The 20,435-nt window shown below is 44.0% G+C and overlaps 1 protein-coding gene across 1 annotated transcript in view; it reads left to right on the forward strand.

The window, feature by feature from the left end:
• LOC140738891 (protein tyrosine phosphatase domain-containing protein 1) overlaps positions 1-20,435 on the forward strand; it is a 74,778-nt gene that overhangs the window by 40,021 nt on the left and 14,322 nt on the right. The window contains exons 9-12 of the mRNA XM_073066891.1: positions 9,141-9,389; positions 11,824-11,967; positions 18,620-18,721; positions 19,531-19,611. Of these exons, the coding sequence (XP_072922992.1) occupies positions 9,141-9,389; positions 11,824-11,967; positions 18,620-18,721; positions 19,531-19,611 (576 nt within the window). The remainder of the gene's footprint in view (positions 1-9,140; positions 9,390-11,823; positions 11,968-18,619; positions 18,722-19,530; positions 19,612-20,435) is intronic.

Consider the following 20,435-nt stretch of genomic DNA (forward strand, 5'->3'; position numbering starts at 1 on the left):
AACAATTTTTTTCAAGAGACCTTCTCTCACAACAGATGCTGTCTGACCTGCTGAGTATTTTCAGTATTTTCTGCTTTGATTTTTATTTCCAGCATCTTTTGCTTTTTGTTTTTCTTAAACATAGAATATAGAGCGGTACAACACAGGAGAGGCCATTCAGATGGTGATGTTGTACTGATCTTGATGCCAATTTACACTAAATATCCACCTCCTGTTTATTGTCCATATCACTCTGTATTCCACTGTCTACCTGAAATCCTCATTAACAGCAACAAACAACCCACTTTCACTGTCGCCCCGGCTAGCCGGTGCCCGGCGCCGCTGTCGCCCCGGCTAGCCGGTGCCCGGCGCCTACCACTCTCTACCTAAATAAATTTGCTCTTCATGCCACCTTTAAATTTTCCCCTCTGACATTAAATGCAGGTCCTCTGGTGTTAGACATTCCTACACTGTGTACTTAGCGTGGCACTGTTACAGCTCATGGTGTCAGAGTTCAGTCCCGGCATCCTCTTTACAGAGTCTGTACATCTTCCCAGTGGAATGTGTGGGTTTTCCTCGGATCCTCCAGTTTCTTCCCACAGTCCAAAGTCAGAGCAGGTGGGTTAATTGGTTATTGTAAATCGCCCTGTGATTAGGTTAGGGTTAAATTGTGGCAGCGGGGGGATGTGACTCAAAGGGCCTATTCTGCACCATATCTGTAAATAAATAAATGGATTGATTTGACTCGCTATCCAATCCATGTCTCTTATGATTTTAAAATCCTGCATTGGGTCTCCCTTCAGTCTCCAACAATCTAGGGAGAAGAAACGGTATTTGTCCAACCTTTCCTTGTAGCTGATATGCTAGAGACCAGGCAGTATCCTGCTGAACCTGTTCTGCACAATCTCCACAGTGCAGTTTGACTGAAGTCTTGTATAACTGCAGCACACCTGATTTACTTTTATACTCAGTGATGAAAACAAGCACCTTCTTTACCAACATATCCACTTGTGCAGTGTTACGTGACCACTGTTTCATACTGTGGGTGTCACTTTAAAACACTTGAATGAGGCGGAACTATGACGTCAGTATAACAAGCTGCTATGAAGTCAGTATAACACTGGGACTTTCAATAGTGGGGGGGTGGAGAGGGGGGGTAGCTTTGGACTGCGGGCGGAAACAGCTTGCTACGATATGGGTGAAGTCTGATATTTTCCCATGCCCAAGATTGGGTTGGTTAACGGCACGGTGCACATTTGATGTGTGACTGTTACTTCGTATGATCCATACGTGGATTTTGTTGGGGTATGCCCTGGCCACCACTTCTGTTAACCTTTACCTGGATTTGGGTGTGCTATGTGGTAACCACTTATGCGAAGGGACATTCCGTGACTGTCACCTTTGGGATTTCTACGTGGATTTCGGAATGACTCGATGGATAAGTTCTTCGGCAACTGTTACTTCATTTTCCCAGTGTGGAACCTGTGGAATTCTTTGTGATCCTCCTCTGTACACAATAACGTGGATTTATAAATCTCTCCCTTCATTTATTCCATGGATTACTGGACCTTTTCTAGTTTGCCATCTTAAGACTTTAAGAACTGTTCCTAAGCTTGCCTGTTTGGGGGACGGACACACACGTTTTAACATCAAAACCTGACTCAATGTCTGATCTATTGCTGCTGGTATGTAACATAAATTGTGGGCTTGTCCGGGAGCTTATCAATCGATTATCAGTCTGTTTGGTTACCTCCCTTTTGATTGACTTGTGTGTGGAAACCAGCAGCAATGGATATTTATGCATTTCTGACATCTCCAACCCCTGAGGCATTAGGGGACGCCAGAAAGGATGAGTTGTTGGCCATTGCTAAAAAGCTGGGATTTGTTACGGTAAAATCGTCTATGACAAAGGCAGTGATTCAGAGAATAGCTGAGCACTATGTATCTAAGAAGGAGTTTGAAGAGGAGGTGTTTGAAAGGTTTCTTGAAAGTAAACCAGTTAACCCTGAGATCCAGCTGAAGCTGGAACAAATAAAGTTAGAGAGACTTAGATTAGAGATTGAAAAACAACGAGGACAGCGAGAGGCTGCGGAATGAGAAAATGAAAGACCAAGGCAGTTTGAAGCTGTGGAAGCTGACAAAAAAAGACAGTTCGAGGCTGAACAACAACAAAGATTACTAGAGGCTGCCGAGGTAGAAAAACGGAGGCAGTTTGAGGCTGAACAACATCAAAGATCACTAAAGGCTGCCAAGGTAGAAAAACGGAGGCAGTTTGAGCTAGACAAGGTAAAGCTCGAAAGGCAACCTGCTGACTCTGGTGATAAGTTTGTTGCCAGTCGGGAAGTTAAATTGGTTCCTCCATTTGATGAAGCTGAAGTTGATAAATCCTTTCAGCATTTTGAAAAAGTTGCTCAGAGCCTATGGTGGCCAAAAGTTGGGTGGCCACTTTTGTCACAGAGTGTAAATAAGAGTAAGGCTCAGCAGGCTTATTCTGCCCTGTCAGTTGACGATACAGCTGATTATGGTACAGTAAAACAGGCTGTGCTTAAAGCTTATGAGCAGGTTCCAGAAGCCTATAGGCAAAAGTTTAGGAATTTGAAGAAATCTATGAACCAGACTTGTGGAATTTGCTTATGCAAAATCTGTTTTTTGAACAGTGGTGTGCATCTAAAAACGTTGGATGGTGATTTTGACAAACTGAAAGAGTTGGTTTTAATTGAAAAGTTTAAAAGGTGCGTCCATAATGACGTGAAGACATATTTAGATGAGAAGGATGCTGCCTCTTTGCAAGAATCTGCTAAATTAGCAGATGAGTTTGCTCTAACCCACGAGGTTAAGTTTACCCCGAGTAAGACCTTCCAAAAGGGTAGCATGGATAGTCAGGGTAAACCAGAAATTAAGTCTGGGACTAGTGATAAAGGTAAGGATGAAGGGAAGCAGTTAAAGGAGAAACCTTCTGGTCCTACTTGTCATTATTGTAGAAAACCTGGTCATGTTATGGCTAACTGTTTCCTCTTAAAGGAGGCAGTTCCAGATGCCTGTATTCAGTGCTTTGAAACACCTGTGAACCCACCTTTCTGATGAAGCTCTATCAAAGGTTGAGACGTCTGACTTAGTTAGAAAAGAATTCATTCTTTTTGTGTCAGAGTGATTTGTTTCAGTGAATGAGGGGTCACCCCCGGTACCAGTGAAAATTCTTCGAGATACTGGGGCTTCTCAGTCACTCTTGTTAGACAATGTTCTAAAGTTTAGTGATGAGACTGCCACTGGTGAGGTAAATCTTACCCAAGGCATTGGGGGCAACATTGTTTCTGTGCCTCTGCACAAGATAATTTTGAAGTCAGAGTTAGTTTCAGGACCTGTAAAGATAGGACTACGACCCAGTTTACCGGTGCCGGGTGTTTCTTTGTTGTTAGGGAATGACCTAGCAGCTGGCAAAGTTGTTCCTGTAATGTAGCTGACGACTAAGCCACTCACTGATGATCAAAAGATGGATTCTAACATGTATCCATCCTGTGTAGTAACTCGAGCTCTGGCAAAGAAGCTTGCCAATACAGATGGTTCTGTGCAGCATAATTCTGCTGCCCATGATAGCCCAAATCAGGATTTAGGTTTTGATGACCTGTCAGCAACTTTCCTGCCTTCAAAATTGGAACAGGATTCTTGTGTTCGGACTGTCAATAAAGACTTGTCTTTGTTCAGGAAGGAGTTTATAGCAGAACAGAGCAGAGACACTGAGATTGCAGCCTTGAGAGAAAGTACTCTCTCAGGTGAGGAGATCGAGAAAGTGCCAGTAGGATATTATATTAAGGATGGAGTGTTAATGAGGAAGTGGAGACCATCTGAGATCCCTGCAAGTGAGGAATGGGCAATTGTTCACCAGGTTGTGGTTCCTAAAGTCTATAGGAATGAGATTTTAACTTTGGCTTATAGTATGCCCTTGGGTGGCCATCTAGGTGAGAATAAAAGTGTGGACAAGAATTTTAAACAATTCTTCTGGCCTGGTTTGAGGAAAGATGTTGCAACATTTTGCCGAACTTGTCACACTTGTCAGGTTGTGGGTAAACCTAATCAGGTCACTCTAGTGGCCCCACTGCAGCCTATTCCTGCATTCGCTGAACCCTTTTCTAAAGTTATTGTGGATTGTGTTGGCCCATTGCCTAAGACTAAAGCTGGCCATCAGTATTTGTTAACCATCATGTGTACAGCAACTAGATTTCCAGAAGCCATACCTCTCAGGAATATAAAGGCTAAAACTGTGTCAAAGGCTCTCATAAAAGTTTTCACCCTATTTGGTTTGCCTAAAGAAATCCAGTCCGATCAAGGAAGTAATTTTATGTCAGGATTTTTCCAGCAGATAGTTTACAAACTGTGAGCCAAACAAATTACGTCATCTGCATACCATCCAGAACCCCAAGGGGATTTCATTCTACCCTCAAAACCATGATTAGGATGTTCTGCATTGAAAATGAGAAGGATTGAGATGAGGGAGTTCACTTGCTTTTATTTGAAGTAAGGGAGTCAGTGCAAGAGTCCCTAGGCTTTAGCCCCTATGAACTTGTGTTTGGACTCCAGATCCAAGGACCTTTGGCATTATTAAAAGAGCAGTGGATTAACAATGACCTGCATATTAATTTGCTAGATTATGTTTTAAAATTCAAGGACAGATTGCAAAGGGCTTGTAACTTAGCAAGGGAAAATTTAAAATCAGCCAGGAAGGAATGAAAATTTGGTATGATAAAGCCAGAATGAGGTCATTCAAGCTGGGAGATAAAGTCCTTGTTTTGTTTCCCATGAAAACAAACCCTTTGCAAGCAAAATTTCATCGTCCTTATGAAGTTGTGTCTGAAGTTAATGATGTGGATTATGTCATCAAAATACCAGGTAGACAAAGGCCAATGCAGCTTTGTCACGTAAACATGCTTAAGTTGTATCATGAGAAACAAACAGCAGCTGTGACTGTTGTTGTCAATAACAACAAATCTGAACTCTATGGGAATTTACCAGCTGATCCATCTGAGGCCTATTTTAAATCCAACATTATTTCAGCCAGATTGACAAATTCAACTGTTTTAGAAAATCTTGATGAGAATTGGCTCATTTACAACCAGAGCAGTGGCAACAGATGAAGCAGTTGATCATGAAATTTAAGGATTTGTTCCCTGATGTTCCGAACCACAGTAGCCTCACATGATAGATAGATAGATAGATAGATAGAACAAGAAATTGAGTATATGTTGGAAAATGGTATCATTAAGCATTCTTCTTCAGATTGGAGCTCACCCTGTGTTATAGTACCTAAACCAGGTATCAGGTTTTGCACTGATTACAGAGGAGTGAATGTAATATCAAAAACAGATGCTTATCCCATCCCTATAGTGGATGATTGTGTAGACAAGGTTGGAAAAGCTAAGTTTCTTACAAAGATCGATCTGTTAAAAGGGTATTGGTGTGTTCCATTGATGGATAGGGGTAGAGAAATTTCTGCATTTGTAACACCTTCTGGGTTGAATGAATACAATGTTTTGCCATTTGGAATGAAAAATGCTCTGGGAACATTCCACAGAATGATTAATTCTGTAGTTCAAGGGTTAGAACACACAGATGCCTATACTGATGATTTGGTCACAGGAAATAGAACATAGAACATAAAACATAGAATAGTACAGCACATTACAGGCCCTTCAGCCCACAATGTTGTGCCAACCCTCAAACTCTGCCTCCCATATAACCCCCTCCACCTTAAATTCCTCCATATACCTGTCTAGTAGTCTCTTAAACTTCACTAGTGTATCTGCCTCCACCACTGACCCAGGCAGTGCATTCCACACACCAACCACTCTCTGAGTGAAAAACCTTCCTCTAATATCCCCCTTGAACTTCCCTCCCCTTACCTTAAAGCCATGTCCTCTTGTACTGAGCACTGGTGCCCTGGGGAAGAGGCACTGGCTGTCCACTCTGTCTATTCCTCTTAATATCTTGTACACCTCTATCATGTCTCCTCTCATCCTCCTTCTCTCCAAAGAGTAAAGCCCTAGCTCCCTTAATCTCTGATCATAATCCATACTCTCTAAACCAGGCAGCATCCTGGTAAATCTCCTCTGTACCCTTTCCAATGCTTCCACATCTTTCCTTTAGTGAGGTGACCAGAACTGGACACAGCACTCCAAGTGTGGCCTAACCAGAGTTATATAGAGCTGTATCATTACATCGCAACTCTTAAAATCTATCCCTCGACTTATGAAAGCTAACACCCCATAAGCTTTCTTAACTACCCTATCTACCTGTGAGGCACCTTTCAGGGATCTATGGACATGTACCCCCAGATCCCTTTGCTCCTCCACACTACCAAGTATCCTGCCATTTACTTTATACTCTGCCTTGGAGTTTGTCCTTCCAAAGTGTACCACCTCACACTTCTCCATCTGCCACTTCTCAGCCCACTTCTGCATCCTATCAATGTCCCTCTGTAATCTTCGACAATTCTCTACACTATCTACACCACCACCAACCGTCATGTTGTCTGCAAACTTGCCAACTCAACCTTCTACCCCCACATCCAGGTCGTTAATAAAAATCCCGAAAAGTAGAGGTCCCAGAACAGATCCTTGTGGGATACCACTAGTCACAACCCTCCAATCTGAATGTACTCCCTCCACCACGACCCTCTGCCTTCTGCAGGCAAGCCAATTCTGAATCCACCTGGCCAAACTTCCCTGGATCCCATGCCTTCTGACTTTCTGAATAAGCCTACCATGTGGAACCTTGTCAAATGCCTTACTAAAGTCCACGTAGATCACATCCACTGCACTACCCTCATCTATATGCCTGGTCACCTCCTCAAAGAACTCTGTCAGGCTTGTTAGACACGATCTGCCCTTCACAAAGCCATGCTGACTGTTCCTGCTCAGACCATGATTCTCTAAATGCCCATAGATCCTATCTCTAAGAATCTTTTCCAACAGCTTTCCCACCACAGACGTAAGGCTCACTGGTCTATAATTACCCGGACTATCCCTGCTACCCTTTTTGAACAAGGGGACAACATTTGCATCCCTCCAATCCTCCGGTACCATTCCCATGGACAACAAGAACATAAAGATCCTAGCCAGAGGCTCAGCAATCTCTTCCCTCACCTCGTGGAGCAGCCTGGGGAATATTCTATCAGGCCCTGGGGACTTATCCGTCCTATTGTATTTTAACAACTCCAACACCTCCTCTCCCTTAATATCAACATGCTCCAGAACATCAACCTCACTCATATTGTCCTCACCATCATCAAGTTCCCTCTCATTGGTGAATACTGAAGAGAAGTATTCATTGAGGACCTGCTCACTTCCACAGCCTCCAGGCACATCTTCCCACCTTTATCTCTAATCGGTCCTACCTTCACTCCTGTCATCCTTTTGTTCTTCACATAATTGAAGAATGCCTTGGGGTGAAATGACACCTGGGAAGCCCATATCTCTGCAGTGGAAAAGTTATTTGACAGGCTTTCAAAGGCCAACCTTACAGTTAACTTAGTGAATTTGGCCATGCCACTGTGACCTGTCTTGGTTATGTTGTAGGTCAGGTCTGGTTGGCTCCTGTTCAGACAAACATTCAGGCAATTTCTGAGGTTCCCATTCTAACTGGTAAATAAACTCTTAGAAGGATCCTGGGAATGGTCAGATATTATTGCAAGTTCTGTAAGAACTTTGCTAGTGTTGCTCTCCCATTGACTAACCTCCTGAAGAAGGATCTTGGATGAGGCGGGACTATGGCGTCAGTATAACAAGCTGCGACAGACCACTGGGACTTTCAGTAGTGGGGGGTGGGGGGGAAGAGAGAGAGAGAGAGGAAGCTTTGGACTGCGGGCGGGAACAGCTCGCTACGATATGGGTGAAGTCTGATAGTTTCCGATGCCCAAGATTAGGTTGATTAATGGCACAGTGCACATTTGATGTGTGACTGTTACTTTGTATGATCCATACATGGATTTTGTTGGAGTATGCCCTGGCCACCACTTTTGTTAACTCTTACCTGGATTCAGGTGTGCTATGTGGTAACCACTTGTGCGAAGGGATATTCCGTGACTGTCACCTTTGGGATTTCTACGTGGATTTCAGAATGACTCGATGGATAATGTCTTTGGCAACTGTTACTTCATTTTCCCAGTGTGGAACCTGTGGAATTCTTTGTGAATTTCCTCTGTACACAATAACGTGGATTTATAAATCTCTCCCTTCATTTATTCCATGGATTACTGGACCTTTTCTAGTTTGCCATCGTAAGACTTTAAGAACTGTTCCTAAGCTTGACTGTTTGGGAGCCACGCGCACATGCACACGTGCACGCACGCACACACACTGTTAACTTCTGACGAAGGGTCTTGGCCCAAAACGTTGACAGTACTTCTTCCTATAGATGCTGCCTGGCCTGCTGTGTTCCACCAGCATTTTGTGTGTGTTGCTTGAATTTCCAGCAGATTTCCTCGTTGACTGTTAACTTCTGTTTATTTTGTTTAATTTTCTATAGTATGAGTAGATACTAATAAAGATAGTGGTTTTAACATCAAAGCGTGACTTAATGAGTGATCTATTGCTGCTGGTTCGTAACAGCAGCCACTTTCAGTGAACTATGGAGTTGGGTCTCTACGTCAATGCTGTTAGTGAGTCTACTATTAACTGTATACTTTCTCCTTTCATTTGACATTCCAAAGTGCAACACTTCCCTCTTTCTCAGAGTAATAGTTCACAAGGGCAGGTTAGATATGTGCCATGGAGGAAGAAGTTCTCAAGTGGCAGGGGTAGCCAACCATGGCTGACAAAGGAAGCTAAGAACTGCATAAAAGCCAAAGAAAGGGCATACAAGGTAACCAAGTGAGTTTTAATGCATGGACTAATACTATTAAGTGAGGAGTCCATGGACCCCAGGTTGGGAAACCATGTTCTAGACCCATTATATTCTTCCTCTAGTGTGGTGACAAGCATTGTCCAGAGATTTTCTGAATAAGTTTGGTCATGGTTTGCAATAGTCAGCTCCAACAGATGGAAGAGTGGTGATCTGTTTGACACTGGTACAGAGCGGTGGTGAGGTGAAGAGTGCAGATTAGTTAATGCTCCCAGCACCACCCACTCCATCATGTTGAAAGACCAATGTGGTATAAATTCTGCTTTCAGGATATCATCGGTCAATGGCCTATGTCAGTGGGTCAAAATCAAACCAAAGCTTTGGAATGTGCCTTTGGTGGGCCAAACAATCCACTGAGGTACTCCTTCAGCTGTGAGGGGAGGAGCAAATTTGCAGGAGATGGGCTCCAGGCACAAACTGACCAAGCATCTCAACTCATCCTCCCTGGACGAACCAACTCCCAACTGAGCACCGGCAGCGTCATGCCCACGACTCAAAAGATATGGACTGGCAGCAAGGTACAATCACTCCCACCCTGCCTTCTTTTCTCCCGAATCCTGTAACCCTCTTCAAATGCCTTTTTGAAAGATTGAATGCTTGCTAGTTGATTCAATGTCTTGAAAGTTGAAGATCTAGCTGAGGTTAGTTACTCATTTAGGGTGACTAACCTTCTGCCAGAGGCTGCTAAGCTCTCTCAGGTGAATGGGAAAGGCTCCATGGACTTATTTTTAAAAATGTCCTCTTCAACACTGTTGCCCCAACTAATATAATTACATATAAATTATCTGTTCTTTTCTCAAATTGCTATTGTTGGGGTGCTGGTAAGAAAGTACATCGAGCATATACTGGGATAACCAGGGGTTGTGAAAGGCACACAAAATGATTGCAAGTGGAATCCTGTCTTTGCATTATGGCTGTATAAGGTGTGTCCTTGTAGCAGGGGTCAGTGGATAATATCTCCCTTCCCCACCAGGAATTCCAGTTCCCCTTGTACCTTCACCACTCATTTTCAACTAACATAGCACAGAGCAGAGATCAACTCATTCCCTAGACAATCAGCAGATGCTTATGTTAAATGTAGTGTGGTTAAACTCTTCATTTATCTCCGACTAAGTGTTAAAGTCAAGTTTATTGTCAATGTCCAAGTTCAGATGCAGTGAAGAACTTACTCGCAATGGCAGCACAAGAGAGAAATATCTGATGAGAAGGAAAGGACTTACCTTTAATAAAAATTTGGAATTCCCCTCAATCAGCCAGTGGATTACAGTGAAACATTGCAAAGAAACCATTAATTGCTCACAGCCTGATCTCATAAACATTAATAAAATAAATGATTTTAACTGTTTTAGGAATGTTGGATACGGGTAAATTTTGGCAGAAAGATGGGGAGAATATACTGCTCTTCTTCAAATTAATGCAAGGGATAGTTTATATTCACCTGAGGGGAGACAGGCCTGATCAGGAATGTAGTCTAGATTGTGTATATGCAATTCTCCAATGGCATTTGAATCAGTCACCTAACTTCAAGATGAAAGACTTGCTCTGAGTCACATCTGCTCTGTCAAGGAGTGACAATCCAGTGCTATGCCTTGTTTTCCTACCCATATATACAAATAAATTTCTGAACCCCTTGCTGGTATTTTCCAAAAGATGTGTCCAAAGAGCTCACCTACTTCCTTGCAATGGTATTTTGGGCTATTTCCTTTCATTAGTGGTAGTGGAGGATTGCTTCTCTGAGTGGAGGTCTGTGACTAGTGGTGTGCCACAGGGATCAGTGCTGGGTCCATTGTCATTTGTCATCTATATCAATGATCTGGATGATAATGTGGTAAATTGGATCAGCAAATTTGCTGATGATACAAAGATTGGAGCTGTAGTGATCAGTGAGGAAGGTTTTCAAAGCTTGCAGAGGGATTTGGACCAGCTGGAGGAATGGGCTGACTTTGGAAGGATAAATCAAGGTAGAACATACAAGGTAAATGGTAGGACACTGAGGAGTGTAGCAGAACAGAGGCATCTGGGAATAGAGATACAAAATTCCCCTAAAAGTGGCGTCACAGGTAGATAGGGTCGTAAAGAGAGCTTTTGGTACATTGGCCTTTATAAATCAAAGTATTGAGTATAAGAGTTGGAATGTTATGGTGAGGTTGTATAAGACATTGGTGAAGCCGAATTAGGAGTATTGTGGGCAGTTTTGGTCACCAAATTACAGGAAGGATATTAATAAGGTTGAAAGAGTGCAGAGACAATTTACAAGGATGTTGCCGGGACTTGAGAAACTGAGTTACAGAGAAAGGTTGAATAGGTTAGGACTTTATTCCCTGGAGTGTAGAAGAATGAGGGGAGATTTGATCGAGGTGTATAAAATTATGATGGGTATAGATAGAGTGAATGCAAGCAGGCTTTTTTCCACTGAGGCTAGGGGAGAAAACAACCCAGAGAACATGGGTTAAGGGTGAAAAGGGAAAAGTTTAAAGGGGACATTAGGGAGAGTTTCTTCACATAGAGAGTGGTGGGAGTATGGAATGAGCTGTCAGTTGAAGTGGTAAATGCGGGCTCAATTTTAACATTTAAGAAAAATTTGGACAGGTACATGGATGAGAGGTGTATGGAGGGATATGGTCCAGGTGCAGGTCAGTGGGACTAGGCAGAAAAATGGTTTGGCACAGCCAAGAAGGGCCACAAGGCCTGTTTCTGTGCTGTGACGTTCTATGGTTCTATTAAGGCTCAAGGTTTGAATGGAGCACATATTTGTCTCAATTTATGCTCCAGCTATCTATGAAAAGTTGTGGCAGTGTGTCACATTGAGAGCTGACTGGGTGAAGGCATAAGGGAGTACCAGTCCATGAGTTCCTAGCTGAGTTTTTGTGACAGATGTGAGGCGTGGCCTAAAAGTCTGTTCACAAACCACTCACAACACTTAATGTCTATTGTTCTGTCTTTACTCTTTAGGGGAAAGTCCATGGGAGCCTCTCAGTGAAAGAACGTATCAGAAAAACAGATGGCTATGGCTCTTTCCTGGAAGTGGTTGCCAGAGCAATGTCTGAGGGACCAGAACTAGACAATGACTTGTCGACTAAAGTCCATCTCTGGCAGGTAGTGAACACTGGATGATCTCTTCTCATCAACATATTGAAACGTGGAAACAGGCCTTTCGCCCATGCTGTCTTTGCACTATGTACATTAATCCTATTTATCAGCCTTGTATCTGCCTCATCCCCTGTGCTCCTGCCTCTACACATTTCAGATCATCCTGCTTGCTCTGTGCTGCTGCCTCAGCGCCCTTGCAGTTGGTTGTCGTTTTGCTGTGCTTTCTCAGCCTGCTCATCCTTCCCCCTACCTTGTACACTGAATTCCACACACACGATCCACTGGGGCATTACTTTTCCCAGTTTGCCGGAAATCCCTCCAGTCCGCTCGAGCAGCAACCTGTTGTATTCCTGGGGGAGCTCAGCAGGCCATGCAGCATCTCTGGAAAAGAATGAACAGTCGATGTTTTGAGCCGAGGCCTTTTGTCAGGACTGGAAAGGAAGGAGAGAAGTCAGAGTAAAAAGGTGGGGGGAGGGGAGGAAGACGTACAAGGTGGCAGGTGAATACAGGAGTGGGGGGCGGGTGAAGTGAAGAGCTGGGAAGTTTATTGGTGAAAGAGATAAAGGGCTGGAGAAGGAGGAATCTGACAGGAGAAGATAGAGGACCATGGAAGAAAGGGAAGGGCACCAGAGGGAGGTGATGGGCGGGTAAGGAGATAAGGTGAGGGAGGGAAAGAGGAGAGGGGAATGGTGAAACGAGAGAGAGGGCACAATTACAGTAAGTTCAATAAATAGATGTTCATGCCATCAGGTTGGATGCTACCCATTTGGAATGTAAGGTGTCGCTCCTCCACCCTGAGTCCGGCCTCATTGTGCTGTCGAGGAAGCCATGGGATGGGACGTAGAATTGAAATGGGTGGTGACTGGGACCCCAAACAATCTTTCCAGGTGGAACAACACCACCTGCAAGTCTATTGGGGTCGTCTACTATATCTGGTACTCCAGGTGTGGCCTCCTGTACATCGGTGAGACCCGGTGCAGATCGGGAGACCACTTCACTGAGAACCTTCACTTTGTCTGCCACAAGAAACAGGATCACCTGGTGGCCACCCATTTTAATTCCACTTCCCATTCTCATTCTGATATTTTAATTCATGGCTAACAAGAGAAGTCAAAGCCAACATAAAAACCAAAGTGGGGGCATATAATAGAGCAAAAATTAGTGGGAAGTTAGAGGACTGGGAAGCTTTTAAAAGCCAGCAGGTTAACTTAAAAAAAACATTAAAAAGGTAAAGATGGAAAACAAAAGTAAGCTAGCCAATAATATTAAAGAGGGTAACAAAAGTTTCTTCAGATATGTGAAGTGTAAAAGAGAGGTGAGAGTGGATGTTGAACCACTGGAAAATGATGCTGGAGTGGTAGTGATGGGGAACAACAGAATGGTGGACAAACTGAAGAAGTATTTTGCATCAGTTTTCACTATGGAAGACACTAGCAGTAAGGTGGAAGTTCCAGGTGTCAGGGGGCATGAAGTGTGTGAAGTTGCCATAACTAGAGAGAAGGTTCTTGGGAATCTGAAAGGTCTGAAGGTAGGTAGGTTACCTGGACCAGATGGTTTACACCCCAGAGTTCTGAAAGATGTGGTTGAAGAAATCATGGAGACATTAGTAAATGATCTTTCAAGAATCACTGATTTCTGCAATGGTTCCAGAAGACTGGAAAATTGCAAAAATTAATCAACTCTTCAAGAAGGGAGCGAGGCAGAAGAAAGGAAATTGTAGGCCAGTTAGTCTGACCTCAGTGGTTGGGAAGGTATTGCAGTTGATTATAAAGGATGAGGTCTCAGGTTACTTGGAGGTACATGATAAAATAGGCCATAGTCAGCATGGTTTCCTCCAGGGAAAATTTGCTTAACAAATCTGATGGAATTCTTTGAAGAAATAACAAGCAGGATAGATAAAGGAGAATCAATTGATGGTGTGTACTTGGATTTTCAGAAGGACTTTGACAAGGTGCCACACATGAGGCTGCTTAACAAGCTATGAGCCTATAGTATTACAAGAAAGATTCTAGCATGGATAAAGCAGTGGCTGATTGGCAGGAGTCAAAGAGTGGGAATAAAGGGAGCCTTTTCTGGTTGACTTCCAGTCACTAGTGGTGTTCCACAGGGGTCTGTGTTGGGACCAATTCATTTTACATTATATGTCAATGATTTGGATGATGGGTTTAATGGCTTTGTAGCAAAGTTTGCAGATGATATGAAGATAGGTGAAGGGGCAGGTAGTTCTGTGGAAGGAGAGAGGCTACAGAAGGACTTGCACAGATTAGGAGAATGGGCAAAGAAATGGCAGATAAATACAATGTTGGGAAATGTACGGTCATGCACTTTGGTAGAAGAAATGAAAGGGTTGACTAACGGAGAGAAAATACAAAAAATTGAGGTGCAAAGGGACTTGGGAGTCCTTGTTCAGGATTTCCTAAAGTTTAATTTTGTGGTGAGGAAGGCAAATGCAATGTTAGCATTCATTTCAAGAAGACTAGAATATAAAATCAATGATGTAATGTTGAGACTCTATAAAGCACTGGTGAGGCCTCACTTAACCTACTGTGAGCAGTTCCGGGTCCTATGTGCTGAAACTAGAGAGGGTTCAAAGGAGGTTCATTGAAGTGATTCCAGGATTGAACGGCTTGTCACATGAAGAGTGTTTGATGGCTCTGGGCCTGTATTCACTGGAATTCAGAAGAAAGACGGGTGACCTCATTGAAATCCATCGAATGCTGTAAGGCCTTGATAGAGTGGATGAGGAGAGGATGCTGGCTGATGCAGTCAATGTTCAAAGGATGTGTTGAACTCTTTTTGTCAGACAGAGAAATATCAAAATGCCCTCTCTCTCTCTGACTGCTTGCTGTCTCTCATAAAGACTCCCAGGCACTATTTTGAACAGCAGAGGAGTTCGGCCATGTGTTAAGGCTATTAATTCTAAAATGGCTTATCTGGCCATTACCACATGGTGAACAAGAGAAAATCTGCAGATGCTGGAAATCTGAGCAACACACACAAAATGCTGGAGGAATTCAGCAGGCCAGGCAGCATTGATGGAAAATTTTCCATTGGTACCGCCTGGCCCGCTGAGTTCCTCCAGCATTTTGTGTGTGTTGACCACATTTTGGAAGATTCTGATGTGCAAATTGCCTGGCATATTTCCTACATTTCAACAGTGACTGTATTTCAAAAGCATTTAATTGGCTGTAATTCATTTTGGCTGCCCTGAAGGAGCTGTTAAAGGCATCATATAAATGCAAGTCTTTCCTTTTCTCGTAAAAGGATGGTTATAATGACCGTGGTAAAATGGCAGGCTGATGAAGGATTTCTAGTCATAATGTGAAGAATTATCAGATGATGTACAGAATCAATCTCTGCTTGAAGTCATTGCTCCCTTCACATTTTCAGGTCCGTTTGACCACAGCTTGCTGTATTCCATTCAGGTCTGCTTGATCGATATACCCTCCATACCCTTTCAGGTCTGCTTGATCTATATACCCTCCATACCCTTTCAGGTCTGCTTGATCGATATACCCTCCATACCCTTTCAGGTCTGCTTGATCTGTATACCCTTTCAGATCCGCTTGATCTATATACCCTCTCAGATCCACTTGATCTATATTCCCTCTATACCCTTTCAGATCCACTTGATCTATATACCCTCTCAGACCTGCTTGATCTATATTCCCTCTATACCCTTTCAAATCCACTTGATCTATATACCCTCTATACCCTTTCAAATCCACTTGATCTATATTCCCTCTATACCCTTTCAGATCCAGTTGAAATACAACCTGCCGTATTAGTTTTAGCTCCTATTAGACTCTATGCTGCTTCACCCTTTCTAGAATTGTTAAAGAATTTTAGAGTCATACAGCACAGGAAAGGCCCATCAGCCCATTACATCTATGCCAGCCCTTCACCGTCTACTCCCATGTCTCACCATTGTTCTGCCTAATCTTGTTGTGCCAGCTTCCTTCTCTACATTTGGTGAACTACTTTGAATCACTGTTCTCCACGCATCACCCTGCGACCATTTGCAGTTGCACATTAGTCGCATCTTAGCTCTGACTATTCTGGCTCCTAGTTCGCCCACACAGTCTGCATTAGCTTCATGCAGCCTGACGCTTCCAGCTCCAGTTTGCCGTATTCCTTCCACGTCTCTTTGAGCTCCCCTTTTTGGTGGGTGCTGACGAGTACAGATTCGATACTTTATTCTAGCAGGTATCGTAGCTATAATAGTTTCTCTGGCCATGAAAACATTATGGACATTTCCTGTGCCCATACTGGCTGGCACATTTCCTACAGTTCAAGCATGATTGTAGTTCAAGTGCACTTCATTGACTAAAAAATACTTTTTGGGCTGTCCTGAAAGAGCAGTGGGAAGTGGGGTGTAAATGGTTCTGTATAATTATAAATCTTCCCTTTGCTAGTAGTGATGCGGTTTTTAATGCACGTGTTACCGTCTCTCGAGAACATTTCTATTCACCGGGGTGAACTGTGCAAAGCCCTCCTGGGGCCTCACCCTGCACGTCTGCCTCTTGCCGAATTACTTTCAGATCTGCTTGAAATCCCTCTTAACTTACACTCCGCTTGATTTTTTTAAAAGGAAAAATAATGTTATTTTGGGCATAAAGTGTTCTAAATTTCGCGGCTCAGTAATATCAAGTAACTTTGGCTCTAAATCTCCCAGTCACTGGAGCTTTTCTGCCTGCCTGGGTCTGCTGTAGACTGATATACAGTACACCTACAGTATTGTTTATAGTCAGAGATGTGTAAAGCATTATGCACGAGAAAGGAAGCATGGTTGCTCTTGTATTCATGGAGATTAAAGCTAAGGATGAAGATGAAGAGGACCCTGGAATCTCAGCACTAAATACTAATTAATGCAATCCAACCAACAATGCATCGGATGCTGATGCCCTGTATATCTGTGGAACAATAGGCAAGGACAGATTCGAGTTGGACCAGATTGACAGCCGGTTGAACTGCCTAATGTTTGAAAGGAACGTGTTCCACACCTGTTTGAAGAACGCTTCCTACTTTCCACTTGAAATCCATGCTTCTCCCGGGGCATAGCTCCCTCTGTTGGCCTCGCCAGAGATCGCAATAAGCCAGCTGCAAATGTTCAACACACACAAAATGCTGGTGGAACACAGCAGGCCAAGCAGCATCTATAGGGAGAAGTACATTCGACGTTTTGGGCTGAGACCCTTGCTTGAATTTTCCGGCATCTGCAGATTTCCTTGTGTTTGTGCAAATGTTCAATATCAGCTGACAGCAATGTGGGGATTTTAATTTGTCCCATAAGGGCTCAACGAAGCAGAAGAAAGTAATGTCGGGAATAGGTGGTGTGGATAGGTTGTGCTTAGTCAACATAGCTCCCAGATTTCATACCTTGTTCTAACCCAGGGGTGTCAAACTCATTTTAGGTCACGGACCGGATTGAGCAAAATGCAGCTTCATGCGGGCCGGATCAGTCGGACGCGTGCGAACGCAGCTTTCGTTGCCTCCGTTTTTTCAGCCTGGTCTCATGTGTCTCAGTCTCTGCTATAACTACAAAGTGTTTCACTTTACAAATTCCGTTTCTTATGAAGAAGACTGCCGAGCAAGACTGCCGAATAAACACTAAAAACCCTGAAAACCTGGTACCTGAATAAACTCAGCATTAGCCATATCATACACCATAGGCGCTTCGATTACTGGGGCCAGCTTTAATAGTAATTAGATATTATCTCGCTGGCCAAAGATAATTCCACCGCGGGCCGGATTTGGCCCGCGGGCCTTGAGTTTGACATATATGTTCTAACCTGTAAACCACCCTGGTAACAGCACTCTACAGCTCAGGTTGTTCTACAGGAAGCAAAAGATCTACAGTTAATCCTGTCTCTCACATCTTTCGATAATGCACGTTACCCTTTCGAAGCATGCTCTCTGAAGTATTCTAAACTCTGATAGAATGCCTGGAATTAAGTAACACCACCCATATAATTGAATTCACATTACTGAGGGAATATGCATTCCCCCCTCCCGTGCGCCTCTACCACACACTTCCCCCTCTCCGTTCTTTCCCCACCCCCTCCATGCTCTTTCCACCCTCCTCCTCAACCTCCTACCCCCCCTCTGCCCCCCTCCCCTCACCACCTCTCTCCCTCTTCCTTTCTGCCTCTCATTCTGTCAATGGCAATAAAAATAGCTGGAACACAGAGCAGGCCAGGCTGTATCTGGGGAGTGTGAAACAGGATTAATATTTCCAGTCATAAGCCCTTTGTCAGGAGTGGGAAGCTCATTCTGCCAGTCTTCCTGCCCCTCTTTCTATTTGCACTCTCCTTTTCGCCCCATCTCTCTCTGTTTCATTATCTCAGTGTCAGACTTCTCCTTTGCCTCTCTCTCCGTCCCCTCAGTCATCCAGTTCTAACCTGTGTTAGATTTATAGACAATAGGTGCCGAAGTAGACCATTTGGCCCTTCGAGCCTGCACTGCCATTTTGAGATCATGGCTGATCATCTACTATCAATACCCAGTTCCTGCCTTGTCCCCATATCCCTTGATTCCCCTATCCATAAGATACCTATCTAGGTCCTTCTTGAAAGCATCCAGAGAATTGGCCTCCACTGCCTTCCGAGGCAGTGCATTCCATACTGTAATGCCTCTGTTCTGTCTGCTTCTCTTCAAGGTGGAGCTGAATGAGAACGAAGGGGCTTGGGGCCAACTGGGTGCAGAGGAAGACCCCAGGATTCTCAGTGCACTGATGTGGTGCTGGCTGGAACATCTCAGGGTCAGTAATGTGCTGAAGTAAAAGACAGCCTAGAATTGCTGCAGATTTGCTCTGGTTCTTCCTTACAGTCTGCCACACCAACATTTCTGCATTCGCCCTAAATTTTACCCTTCATGGTTCAGAAGGAATTCCCAAATTTACCGGTAACGTATCCCTACTTTTTTATTTCCTGCTTTTTGAAAATCAGAGAGCAGCACAGTAGCGTAGTGATTAGTGCAACACTTCCTAGTACCAGCAACCTGGGTTCCATCACCACTGCTGTTTTTGTATGTTCCGCCTGGTTTCCTCCTGGTGCTCCGGTTTCCTCCCACAGCCCTAAGACGTACCGGTTGGTTGGTTAATTGGTCATTGTAAATTGTCCCATGGTTAGGTTGGGATTAAATCCGGGGTTGCTGAGCGACGTGGCTCAAAGGGCTGGAATGGCCTACTCTGCACAGAATCTCAATAAACTAATTAAACTCAAGCTGTCAAAGTGTACTAATGGGATGTGAGCTCCTGTTTACTGGTTCATGATTCTATACTTCCCACCCTGTAACACAACAAATAAATCCCCCTACTGCCCATGCTTGGTGGAATCTGCCTGTTTCGTTGGTCCATCCAAGTTGGGAGTCTGTGCAGGTCAATTCACACACACGGACAGGGTGAAGCAGTACAGAGCAAGGATTGTATCCACAGGAGGAGCCTGCTTCATTGGGAAAGAGGAAAGGAAATTGGGGAGAAGGGATGGGAGATGGAGAGAGGGTGAGAGAATGAATGGGATTGGACTGGCCTCTTGACTTGCTGCTGACAAACCTTCATTCCCCTCACAGGAGCCAGTGCTGAGATCAGACGATGTGGTGGCACTGTTGTCAAAACCAACAGACAAGCGTAATCTGTGGGGTTTGGAAAAGGTGGGTGCTTCTTAAAGTTGGGTTGCTGCACATTGTGACCCTGATTTTGTGCAAATGTCTGAGATTATTTAAACCTCAGGATTGATCTCACAGTTTGAACATAGATCATAGCATAGTACAGCACATTACAGGCCCTTCGGCCCACAATGTTGTGCCGACCCTCAAACCCTGCCTCCCATATAACCCCCCACCTTAAATTCCTCCATATACCTGTCTAGTAGTCTCTTAAACTTCACTAGTGTATCTGCCTCCACCATTGACTCAGGCAGTGCATTCCACGCACCAACCACTCTCTGAGTGAAAAACCTTCCTCTAATATCCCCCTTGAACTTCCCTCCCCTTACCTTAAAGCCATGTCCTCTTGTACTGAGCAGTGGTGCCCTGGGGAAGAGGCGCTGGCTGTCCACTCTGTCTATTCCTCTTAATATCTTGTACACCTCTATCATGTCTCCTCTCATCCTCCTTCTCTCCAAAGAGTAAAGCCCTAGCTCCCTTAATCTCTGATCATAATCCATACTCTCTAAACCAGGCAACATCCTGGTAAATCTCCTCTGTACCCTTTCCAATGCTTCCACATCCTTCCTATGGTGAGGCGACCAGAATTGGACACAGCACTCCAAGTGTGGCCTAACTAGAGTTTTATAGAGCTGCATCATTACATCACGTCGCTTAAGCTCTATCCCTCGACTTATGAAAGTTAACATCCCATAAGCTTGCTTAACTACCCTATCTACCTGTGAGGCAACTTTCAGGGATCTGTGGACATGTACCCCCAGATCCCTTTGCTCCTCCACACTACCAAGTATCCTGCCATTTACTTTATA

This window comes from Hemitrygon akajei, chromosome 14, assembly GCF_048418815.1.
Source record: "Hemitrygon akajei chromosome 14, sHemAka1.3, whole genome shotgun sequence".
Lineage (NCBI taxonomy): Eukaryota > Metazoa > Chordata > Chondrichthyes > Myliobatiformes > Dasyatidae > Hemitrygon > Hemitrygon akajei.